Below are 12,521 nucleotides of genomic sequence, written 5' to 3'. Positions count from 1 at the left end.
ATTCTCTCTATTAAACCAGGCGAGATGTAGCCAGTCTTCCTGATAACAGTTATATACCACTATCATTTGACAGTCCCTGTGCATTAGCAACGCCTATGGAAATAAGGACGTGCCCGTGGAAATTGTACCTGTTGGAGAAGACAGTGGCTTCTCAGGGATTGCATTGCTACCGTGAGGGTATAGACCAGCCCTGACTCCCTTGGTGGCTGGTGGTGGTGGCAGGGGAATGTGCTGCCTGCTCTCTCTTCCCAACTGCTGCCGCTGTCATTTGGAAACCTGTGTGCTAGATCAGCTCTGCTCCCGGCTATGTACATAGCTCTGGGATGGACAGCAGCGGGACCGCGGTGTTAGCACGTGACCGATCCAGCTCCTGCTGATTCTAGACAGTTGTTCACTGCGTATCTTTTTCAACATGCTTCCATGCATTTTTTTGATTCAAATTTTTCTTGCATATCTCATGTTTGAAATTAGGTAGACAACACTTAGTACTGTAGAATTATGGAAATGGTCTGAAATTTCCCCTTTGGGAGTGAGCGGCGTTACAGCTGTGTGAAACTGCAAAGCACGTGCTGACGGTGGCAGCTGCATTAGAACAGGTACAAGGCACTGCTTGTGGTGGCAAGCGCAAATATATAAGAAGTCGCGCTATTTTATGAACTGTATTTATCTTTGTCTGCAGATTAACTAGTCCTGACTCTTCTTAATTCTCTTCACCTGTTCCTGGAAAGTCTTCACAGGCAATCTCGTAGACGAGAGAAGAATAGTTATGAACTACTCCTTTGAGCTGAAATCCTCAACAAAGTAGCTTGGCCTTCCAGCTTTTCTGGCTGGGTTGCATTATTAAGATCTTTTCTCATTTATTTATACATAAGAGGCTTTCATGACAGAATCTGGGTTTTTATCTGATTTTTGGCAGATTTCTTCTGTGAAAGGAACAAGCTAGAATCTATGATGGGATAAGCTTTAAGCTGGTTTTAAATACATTTAAATACTCTGGGCTTGAATAAATCTGAACTTTTAAAAATAGTCATGCTTTGGTTGTTTAGCAGGCAGTTTATAATAAGAGAGGATAATTTTAACCTATTTTCTGTAGGTTTAATGCAAGTTATAGGACTACCCCATTTTTCAAAATGTTTTTAAATACATTCAAATGAAGAAACAATAATTTGAGCTAATGTCTGGCTTCTGGTCTTGCTTCATCCAACTTGTTTCAGCTAATGTAACTGAAATGTGGTTTTTGCTCTCAAAAAAAACCACCAACCCCAAACAAACCTCCCCCGACAAGTGGCCCTTGGAAAATTAAGTATTTTCAGAATAATCTCATTTTGAAAATGATTTACTGATGCTCTGTGCATTATATATAAGTAAAATGACCCTCAAACAGCTGTAAGGTCTACTGTTTTAGCGTTTTTTTTAGATGAGCGGTTTTGGTTAATAGAATATTTCTGCAGTGGGTGTAGCACTTAGCGGCAACTTTCTGGCAAAGGTGAGTGTACTGCTTCAAGCTGACATGGAAAGACAGTACTAGTTAGAAGATTAACTTCATCCTGAATGTGGACAGAAACCGCTGCACCTCTGCTCTGTCTGCTCTCTGCCTTTAGATAACTCCAGTGCTTATCTAAGCATTCAGTAGGCCACTTCCACTCACTGATATGGCAGAAAGCTTACCAAACAAAAACCTGGAAATACTTTTCTACTTTCTGAATAAGCTCATCTCCATCTGAAAAACAAGTGCCTGGGCTGTAGTGCAAAGAACAGGAGTGTGTGTGGGGATGAAGATGGGGTTCTTCCAGCATCAAACCCTTGACTCAAACCAAGCTATTGTGCAAAACTTCATTGTTAGGTTTCAGTTCTTTTTGTTAACATAATCGTAAAACACTTAAATGTTTTACCCAGCAGGTTTTGTAAAAATGGAGTTACAAAAAGATGGAGTGGTTATCATTGTATCACTGTTAGCTCAGATTTTGAGAATGATTTATAAGATTTTGCTCCTTGTTTTAGATTTACCTGAAGGTACAGGCTCGGTGATCGGACCTACTGTGTGTACTAATTAGTTGGACAAAAGTTTTAACCTCAGATGTGCTTTTTGGGAAGTGAGGTGCTTATAATGCAATTTCTTAGCCTTTGTACCAATTAGTTAGTTAACAGTTTTTTTTCCTATACAACTTATTTTCTGTTGATACATGTCATCTTTGCTGTTTGGCTGTTACCGTCTATCCTGACAGAACTGTTTTGGCTCATTCTGCACAGGCGTACCTGTCCAGCTTTGTACGTTTAAATGTATGCAGTGATAACCACTGCATTTCATACATTTAAATGTTTTACAATTTGAAACTTTTTTCAGTCTCAGCCAGTTGGACTGTGACCATAAACCCCAGTAAACTTAATACTTCGGTGTGTTCTTCAGTTGTCGAGGCTGTATATCTTGGATGTGCTTGTTGAGGTTTAACCCCGGTAGGCAGCTCAGCCCCACACAGCTGCTCGCTCCCTCCAGTGGGGTGGGAGAGAGAATCAGAAGGGTAAAAGTGCAAAACCTCATGGGTTGAGATAAAGATGGTTTAATAGCTACAGCAAAAGCTGAGCGCACAAGCAAAGCAGAATAAAGAATTCATTCACTGCTTCCCATCGGCAGGCAGATGTTCAGCCATTTCCAGGAAATCAGAGCTCCATCACACACAGTGGTTTTTGGGAAAACAAACACCGTAACGCCAACGCCTGCCCTTCCTCCTTCTCCTCGCAGCTTTTATTGTTGAGGATGACATAATATGGTATGGGATATCCCTTGGTCAGTTGGGGTCAACTATCCCAGCTGCATCCCCTCTCAGCTGCCTCTGCACCCCAGGCTACTCGCTGGTGGGGTAGTCTGAGGAGCGGGAGAGACTTTGCCACTGTAAGCACTGCTGAGCTATATCTAAAGCATGGGTGTGTTGTCAGTGTCAGTAGCCCCATAGCAGCTACTGTCAAGAATACTAACTCCAGCACAGTGCTCTAGTTGTCCACTTGTTGTAGAACACACTGGTCTTGTGAGGGTGCAATGGTCTTTGGGGACATAAATCAACTTTCTTTAGGGATGAAAGGGTTTTGTTAGGTTTCCATGGTTCTCTGTGTGTAAGCGCAAAGCGCATTGCAACTTTGTGGAATCTACATGAAACCCATTGGAATCCAGTAGGTAGAATGAATTTATTCTTGATTTGTGTGGCATCCATACAAATAATCTGCAGACTATACTAAGATCTGGAGGTTCAGATACCAGTATTCATAGCATTGAGGAAAAGTATAATTCCAAAGACGTGTTCTTTTTCACAGAAATGTAACCTTTTTTTATGCTGCTTATATGTAGCAATATCTTTGCGTTGCTTTGGCTTTACAACAAGCCATAGAATGATCTCCTAAGAGACAGTTACTATTGCACACATGGCAAATGCTAGAACAAACATTGCTGTGTTATGTTTGCTTGTCCACCAGGACCCCAGGTCTTTCTCTGTAAAGCTGCTTTTGACCCACTTGGCAGTGTGTCCAGTTGCGTGGGGTTATTCCAAACTAGAGACAGGCCTTTACATTTCTCTTGGCACTTTCTGAGGTTCTTGTCTGCCCATTTTTTCTTTCTGTTGAGGTCTGTCCAAATGGCAGCTCAGTTCCTCAATGCATCGACCACTGTCCCCTATTCAGTGTCATCTGTGGATTTGCTGAGGACACCCTCTGTTACATTGTCCATTTGTTAGTGAAGATGTTATCAGCCCTGTTATCTGCCCCCAAGGGATGCACTAGGAACTGGCAGCCTGTTGGACTTGTACCATTGATTACAACCAATTAAGTCTGGCAGTCCAATTGATTTTTCATCTGTTCTTTAGTTCAGCTGTCCAAACTCTCTCTCTAATTTGGCCATGAGTCTACTATGAGATCATGACACAAGCTTTGCCAGGGTCAAGGTAACATCTGGTACTGTTCCGTTGTCCACAGAGCTAGTCCTCTCATATAGGACAGTCAGGTTGGTAGGGTACCACTTGTGCTTGGAAAATCCTTGCTAGGTGTTTCCAGCCATTTCTTTTCATTCATGGGCTTGAAAATAGCTTCCCAGGAGGGTTTGCTGCATAACCTTTTCAAGGACTGTGGTTAAGCTGATCAGCCTATAGTATCATCGAACCTTTTATCCCCTCTTGAGGAGAGTTCTGATATTTGCCCTTTTCTAGTCATCACCGTGACCTTTTGCAGATGAGTAGCTTTGCAATGACATTTGCCAGCTCAGTTAAACATCCTTGAATGCAGCCCACCTGGTCACATGGACTTCTGTGTGCGTCCAGTTTGTTGAAGTCATCCCTAATCTGATTTTCCTCCACTTGCTTTCACCAGGACTGTGTCACTAGCCTTGGGAATGTGGTAGTTGTGCAAGTGGACCATGATGTGAAAACCAATGCCAAGGTGGCACTGAGAGCCTCAACCACTTTTGTGTCTGTTGTCACTTGCTTCTCCACCACACTCTTTTTCTGGGTTTGTAGTTAATAGATATAAAATGCAAAAAAAAATATATAGAACTCCTGGTATAAATATCTTATTCTGGCAAGTCTCTTTGGTGCCATAAATGTGGTGTTGGAAGAGGAAAAAGAGGTAATTCTATTCTTCCAGGTCATCATTCGAATGAGTACCAGTTTGCCCTCGTCTTGTTGCGCTTTCTAAAAAAACATGTATTGTTTTAGTGTGTGTGTGTGTTTGCTGTGTCTACAGCAGTTTTTGGCATTTAGTATAAATCTTTCAGTATCAAAAATTGAATTTGTGTATTTATATACTTCCAAAGAAGTGAATTACTGCTTCTTCGTGTAGACTTCATTGAATGTCATGTATGTACCAGGCTGATTTTAATTTGTTTAAAACCAAAAGCCAACATTGCTGTGATTTGGGGGAGGAGGCAGGGGATGATGATAATGCAAAGTGAAAATGCCAAGTAAGTCTCATAAATATTATAGTTTGCACTCGTAGGTGTTTTATTTTCATATTCTAACCTATAACTGGCTGTTTTGCTCAGTTCTTCCTGACATCTCAAATCTACGTGTGGTGTAAGTCCATATATTTGCTATGTTCCATTTCAGTAAAGCACTTAGAGGAGAAGAGAGAAGGAAAACTAACTTGAGTACCACAGTTAAACTCTGTTATCTTTATCTTCATTTGTAGTTTAAATTTCATCTCTGATGTTTAACACTATTCTAATGCTTACAAGTAAACTACAATTAAACCTACGCTTCATCTATTTCCTTTTTTGAAGCTCTGTTAGGTAATAGTGCATTTGGTGTATTTTGCCTTACCTGCCTCCCTAGTGTGTGTGGAAACTCCTGTCTGTGTTTTGCTGTTAATAGTGAAGATGTGTTACTGTTTGTACAGCTTAGGGCTTGGAGTTACTCAGCATTCACTGAGGTGAGTTGTTCAAAGCCAAGGTGCTCTGCAACACAAATTCGTTTTGGGCTAGTAAAATCAAAATGCCAACTTAGTGCATTCAGAGAATTTTGAGTTAGTACTGCTGAGCCTGAATCACTCCAGCAACAGTGCGACAGTTGTACTGACTCAGGATGTGTTACTTTTACTACTGTTGATGATAATGGAATTCTCAAGGGTAGAATTAAAAAAAAACCCCATGTGATTTGTGGGTGGGTTTATCTTTTAATTATCAGGATTCTTGTATTCTTTAGAGAATAAGAACCATTAACAATTAACAGGTTCCTTAGAGTTTTCTGCAGAATAGATGCTGCATTTATAGTCCCCTGTGGTAGCTGTAAGACAGTAAAGTATATTTCCCTCAGATGTTTAACAGCAGTTAAGTTCTAGATTTCCTTGTTTTTAAAGACTATTCCTAAATTATGACTAGCTAATTTTGAATTTGATTTTTTTTTTTAAATGGTAATGTAAATTTAGAATTATGACCACTGATTTTAAGGCTTCAGTACTTTGTTCTGCTATTTTTATTACTCAATTGCATTTCAAACTGACCTAGTGATCTGAGTAAAGGGTATACTATAATCTTGTGCCAATACATTTATACAAAATATGTGATGTGTGAGATGAAATAACAGTAGAAGTGATTTTTTTTTTAAACTGCCTTTTAGGTAATAAGTCTCCTTTTTCTCCACGTGTAGGATATTTTCTCCCACTTGCTTAACATACTCATGCTTAAAGTATCCTTCTAAATAAAGGTGAGAAATACTAAGCTTTTTAATACTAAAACTATGCAACGTGCTCACATTCAGCAGGCATCTGTTCCTATTCCTTTTGATTTTTTTCCCAGACTGAATGCTTCTTACGGTGCCATTGTGCTTCCAAATTCAGAACTTAAAAAAGATATTAATATTTGGAAACAGCATTATAATACTTACTAGCTTATTTCTCTGAAAGGTGGCATTTTTGGGTTTAGTTTATTCGAGCTGTAAGAACAAAACTAGGTACTTATGCTCTTTTATGGTGATACTGCGGTATATTTGTTCTTGTCATTAAAGTACACTGGAAGTGGTGTTGCAGCTACCCGTTTTAATCAAGTTTATGCCTCTGATGTTAATGTTGTCACTCGGGAAGTGACATTTTTACACAGGGTTATATAGTTTGTGTGTGACTACAATAAAAATGGCTATTTCCAGCAGCTGTGTACAAAGTGAGTTTTCAGGTTCTTAGCGCTCTCACAACTGCCCGTTACTAGTGGGGAGTATTTCTGTGTTGGAGATGTCAGTCTACTCAAGTGCAGGAAAGTATGAACACGTTGCTATGAAAATAAGTTTGCAGATTGACAGATTTTCTAAGCCTGCTGGTAGATGGAGGAGCTGCTGAAGTTACTTAACGTCTCATTTCCAGGCAGCAGTGTGGACAGGTTTTCCCAACAGGGCCTCTCCGTTAGAAGGAAGAAATTTCGTTGAATTATGCTTTGAGTCTTGCTGTGCCCTTAAATATCAAGCTGCTAAGTGGCTGATTTTGTTACTTACAGTTGACTGTAGAAGATGTTTATAAACAGGTCTGTTGTCCCCCTCCCCCTTTTTTTTTTTCCTTATTGTTTGCTTTTCCCTATCTTGTCATTGAACATCTCTTTATCTTCAGAGAAGGAAGTTGCCCATATCCAACACCATGGGGAAGCCATTTGGGCTGTGTTATGATTCTGAACAGACTGTTGGCAAAATACTTTTGGAAGTTTTGTAAAATAAGCTTGGTCACTCTGTTTTGGCCTTTCTTTTGGCTTCCTAACACTTTTGTAAACTCTTAATCACTCCTTTTAAAAACTATTCCCCTGGTTCCCTTGGCTCCCAAGGAATTACGCTATGTTTTATAAAGAAAAACTTGCTTGGCTCAAGGGTAGAAGTAGGAAAATCCTACTTCTGTTAATGGAAAGGCTGGTGTAATAATGGTGTAATGGGTAACCACGGTGTGTTACCAGCCTCAGTGTAGAACAGATGTTAGAGGGTGTTAGGAATTGGTTTATTCGTATCTCAACTGTGCGTACGTAATTCAGAGAATTTAAGTCTTGGAAGTATTTGGTTATTTTCTTTTAAGGTTCTGGAGGAGAGTGTAGTGTGGTGCTAAAAATGTGCTTTATCCCTAAATTGTAATTTCTTTTCCTTCTTTTTACAATACTTCTATTTCCTTTAAAGTGCTTGGGTAGGTTGAGGACCAGGCAGAGGTTGCTTGCTCTCAGTTCTTCCATGCAGAGCAAACGAGTGGTGGTTTGATTGCCCACAGCCCTGGGTAAAGGCAGAGCGAGGTTGGTCACAGGATGTCCAGATCTCAGTTCTTTAACTGCCTTTTAATGTGAGAAGATTAATTTTCAGAGACTTATTTCATCCGTTGTTATGAGGAGACCAAACGGTACGTTCTTAAACCTGCCTGTCAATTCTCAGCGTTAAAGCAGTGATTGTAAAAGAGATAACATACACAACTGAAAGTGTGTTCTTCCAGTTTTGTTCCAGGAAACAGCTGAAGTATTTTTTTTTTTTCTGAAAACTTCCAGTCAAAGTCTGCCATCTGGTATGGAAAATTTTAGTCCAGACTTAATTTGGCAAAAATTTGATCAATTAAAAATAGTCATACAGTCCTAAATGTGAGGCAGGCTTCATTGTAGACGGTGCTACCAGAAATGTTTGTAATAATACCAGTTGTGTGGTAGTCATTATACTGACTTCTTCAAATACTTTGAAGTCTAAGCAGATAAGCAGCAGGGCAATGAGGATAACCTTTAGTCTGACCTGTTTTGTTCCATATTCTGTGGGTGGGGATGCTTGTAACAAGTAGCAGTGGTGTGGTAGCACTTCTAATGAGATAAGGATCTCTCCAAACATCTCAAACTAAGTAGGTGAGCACATAGGGCAATGAGAATAACCGCTAGTCCAATCCATTTTGCTTCATATTTGTACCCAGTAATGGCCAGGAGCCATTGCTAGCGAAGGCAGATAGAGGGTAAAATGATTTTTAGTTGAGAAGATTTGCCTGTATCTTTTTCTGTCAGCAGCATAGGAAATCTCCGTGCTGGGAACCAGATTTAGGTTATGTTCAGTAGCTTCTCGTGGAGTGGTCTGTAGCTCCCCTATCCACCATACATTTGTGTAATTTGATTTGAAATCCATTTATACTTTTGATCCCCATAATATCCTGTCACCGTGAGTTGTGCAGTTTAATTATGCGCTTAGTACCATGAGGGTTTCTTGGTTTTGGGCTTTGTGCAACTTGTTGTCCTCTAAGGTGAGAAATAAGGGGTTGTTGTTCCCCATTCCCACCTTGTTTTGGCCATGTATGAAGTTGTGCTCAGCACTGGCTCTTTCTTTTCCAGACAAGGAAGTTGTAGGTTTTTATTATATGGAACCTTTTTAATACCTTCTGTCGTTGTCCTCCCTACTCTTTTTTTTTTTTTTCCCTGTTTGTGTCAGATCCTGTATCTTTTCCCCTCTTTTATCTTGCTGAAAATATGTAATTGCCCTCTTACTGAAATCTGCTCTCGCCCACTCGCTGTTTCATTTTTCCTCCTCGTTAACTGTGTTCAGATTTTGACCATTAATCTCTCACTTTTTCTCTCTTCTCTGTTTTGAAAGGTTATTGTTGACAGTGGGTTGTCTTTGAACCCCATGAGAAATCTCTTGGACAGGACCTGATAATTTGAGTGATTAAAAAGGTAGTGATGAATAGGGGAAAGTGTGTGTTTTAGGTAGGAATACAGCAATTCAAAGCCTTGCAAATATTTAGTGCAAGCTTGAAGAAACAAGTTTCTAAGTTTTAAATGCCTAACTACAGTTTTGTTTTATTTGACTTTAGGATTTTTGAGTTGCATTTTTTCAGGGCGATTCTTCACAGCTGTGAAAACTGGATTCATTAAAAAGTAATAAGGATTCTTATGTAACCCAGACATTTGGGGCTATACAAGCGCTCCAAATACTGATGGAAATAGTGCTGTTAAGTGCCATGTCCCCCCGGAGTGCTGTGGATGCCAGCCCACAAGTGGGAAAGAGAAGCACTCCATCTCTTAAAAAAACTCGAGCTCTTTGAGGCTAAGATGGGCAAGAGTTCAATATCTTCTTTTGCTGCAGTGTATCTCTTCTTCATTTTGCTTTTGGTAGCTGGAGTTACTAATAGACTTGCATTTTAAATAAATGACTGTAAGGTGCATAACTAGTTAGAGTACAGGGCGGCGGTGGTGGTGTTTTTAAGTGTTATACGCGTTTGAAGTTGAAGAAACATTTCTCTGGATTCTTCAGATTGCACAGATACCTTGTGTGTTTTTTCTTTTTATTATTCATCTTTGTAGTTTTATTAGTTTGGAGGAAAGAAAAGATAAGATGTGACTGTGGTGGTGTTTCTGGGCTACTCAAGAATTCATTAAAATATGGGGAAGACTTGTTGTGTCCCAGAGTAATACATTTATGGAAGATGTACCCCTAGCTAGACTTATTTCTAGTATGTACTCTAAATGTTTGCTTTGTTTTCTCCTTAATAAGAGAAAGAAGGAATGGAAGAAATTGAATTTAAAATAAAATTATTTTTTTTAAATCCCTATTTGTGTAGTGAGAGCAAATTTATACTTGAGCTTTATCAAGATAGTGTGGTTAGCTCGTGGTTTGGTGTTTGGCTGGGTATCCAGACATTAAACTAGTAAAGAATTAAGAGAAAATAAGATGCAGAATTTGTATTAATTAGAGTGTGTCCTATGAACAGTGATGAAGAGCTCACTTTGAATTCATGGTGCAATTTTTTAAAAAAACTTCTTTTCTTCTTTCACAGGAAAGATGATAAAGATTATGCTTTAAAGCAAATAGAAGGTACTGGAATTTCTATGTCTGCATGCAGAGAAATAGCAGTAAGTAACATTAGTTCTTTCTACTAGCAAACAGACTTATTAAAAGTTTTTATTATTGGTTTTTATTTGCTGAATCATGTTCTACTATGGGTGCTATATTTTTATCATGGATGTATGGAATAGTACAAATGTCATAGAAGGTTTTGCATACCTGTTATGTTTGTTGTCTAAAAATGACAGTGTTTTTAAGTTAGAATTTAGTGCCTGCCTTGGGGCAGATTAACTTCAAATGTAGCAGTTTAAAAACATAATTAGAGTCAGTGGCTTCAATTATGTATTTGATCTGACTTTTGCATTAGTACTTCAGCTATTTTCCTAAAGAGATTAGTTCTTATTGGTTCATAATGATTAATATGTTAGCTTTTATTTAAGCGAAGACTTCAAACTAATCTGGCATTGTTGTTGCCTTGGAGGCTGTAATACACCCATGAATATTAATCAAACGTTTTCTTAGGCTATTCAGGTTTTTATTTGTATATTCTGTGTTGTTAGGAATTGGTGAATAATGTGGTCTAGTTACGGTTTGTGACAAGCTTCCAAAGAAATACTGGTAGAACTGGTATTCTGAAGTTTAACTGTTGTGTGCTCTTGGGTTTATTTTTCTTGAAATGTTTCAACTGAAATTGCTTACTAAAAGGAAATGCATGTAACGTGTGTGTGTGTGTTGGGGGGAAGCAGATAGTTTATTTTCAGTCCATATTCCTCCAGAGTGTAAAACTATACCTACCCTAAGTTCATTTTTACGGGTTAAAGTGAGTACCAGGCGTTCCTACTTTGTAAACTTCCAGTTGGCTTTGTGATCTCAAACATGTTAGTCCTTGAACTGAGTGAGGTGAAAAAAATGAAGTGCAAAGAGTATTCTGCAGGAGAAGCTCTTCCTGCCCATTGATGAAGACTGGGCCTCCCTGCCATTGTAGGCATTCACCTGAACTAAAGGAAAATGGGGCCTTAAATTTTGCTTATGTCAGCCATTTTGTGGCAGAAATTTTCTAAATGCTTTGACTGAATACTTTTGGGAAGTGTCAGCTACAATTTCAGAGGGATTTTTGAAAATTTTTTGTTCATCTTTTTGCCGTGATTTTCCTAAAGAGTTTTGAAGAGTTCGTTTGTTCTGCTTGAATTTGGCAGGAGAAGCTTGGCTGGTATTAGGGAAGTGTCTTTACTCTGGATATGACCCTAACTCAATTTCTATCTATTAAGAGAATCACTAACTTGGCTGCTAGTCGGGAAGGATTTGGCCTCATTGCATGGCTTGGGGAGTGTTGTGTGGTCATTCCTCTTGGGCAGCAGGGTCCCTGGTAGCGATGGAAGAGAAGCAAGAAGCAGGGAGGCTTTCTCCTTGCTCTGAGCTGCTGCAGCATGTGCTGTTTGAAGAGAAGTTAGTGGGGGAAGGAGGGGAATGTACTGAAGACACCGAAGAGGCCAAGAAAGCAGGTATCGAGAGCAAAGAGGTGAGCCAAGCCCAAAAGCAGGCGTAGGGATGCAAAGAATAACTTGAAGCAGTATTTCTTGAGCTGTTGTTGACTTTGCTTCTGGTTAGACTTCCAGGCTTGCAACTGCTGATACTGTGGCTGACTTTTCCTGTAGTTGAATTAATAATTCACCGTGGACTTCTGGGGTTTGAATGTCTTTACTGTTCTTTTGGTGTTGCTGTTTGGAGTTAACAGGAGAATTTTTTCCCCAAGATGTGTTGCTCGTTTTAATTCTGCTAAATAGCATTTTTTTTTCCCTATAAAGGAGTCTTAGGTTTTAAAATAAATCAAGTGACCTTCTGACATTTTTCATGTTGATTAGCATTTTTCATTCAGTTTTAGCAGGTTTGCAAGTACTTCACTTGCCTATGTGTCCTTTGGTTACTGAGAAGTTGCTTGGGTTGTTTGGTTTTGTTGTTTTTTACTTTTTGCAGGACTTCCATGTAGCTTTGGTTTTTTGGTGCCTGGTTTGGCTAACAAAAATATCCCCGAAAAGCTTGTTTGTGTGTAAAAACACCACATAGTATTCTTACATGCTACCATTAATTTTTTGACTTGGCTCTGAAGAGAAAGTGCTAGATATGGTGGAGATGCTCTCAGTGATGGAAATGCTGAATGGGACAAAGCAGAGCTGGGATGGATGATGCTTTACTCTGGCTTTCTCCTGTCTGTGTGGTGTCCTTCAAGCACCACAGCCAGCTTGTACAAGTTACAATAGCCTTGAGTCTGCCAAGGCTGGGACA

General features: G+C 39.4%; 1 protein-coding gene across 1 annotated transcript in view; it reads left to right on the top strand.

Annotated features, from left to right (window-relative positions):
- Nucleotides 1-766: 766 nt before the first annotated feature.
- The window catches only part of CDK8 (cyclin-dependent kinase 8), a 66,237-nt gene continuing 54,482 nt past the window's right edge, over nt 767-12,521 (top strand). The window contains exons 1-4 of the mRNA XM_009890636.1: nt 767-801; nt 2,516-2,531; nt 4,351-4,448; nt 10,231-10,306. Of these exons, the coding sequence (XP_009888938.1) occupies nt 767-801; nt 2,516-2,531; nt 4,351-4,448; nt 10,231-10,306 (225 nt within the window). The remainder of the gene's footprint in view (nt 802-2,515; nt 2,532-4,350; nt 4,449-10,230; nt 10,307-12,521) is intronic.

This window comes from Charadrius vociferus, unplaced genomic scaffold (genome assembly GCF_000708025.1).
Source record: "Charadrius vociferus isolate BGI_N301 unplaced genomic scaffold, ASM70802v2 scaffold278, whole genome shotgun sequence".
NCBI lineage: Eukaryota > Metazoa > Chordata > Aves > Charadriiformes > Charadriidae > Charadrius > Charadrius vociferus.
Note: the sequence above shows the minus strand (reverse complement) of the source record. Positions and strands in the feature narration are given on the sequence as shown.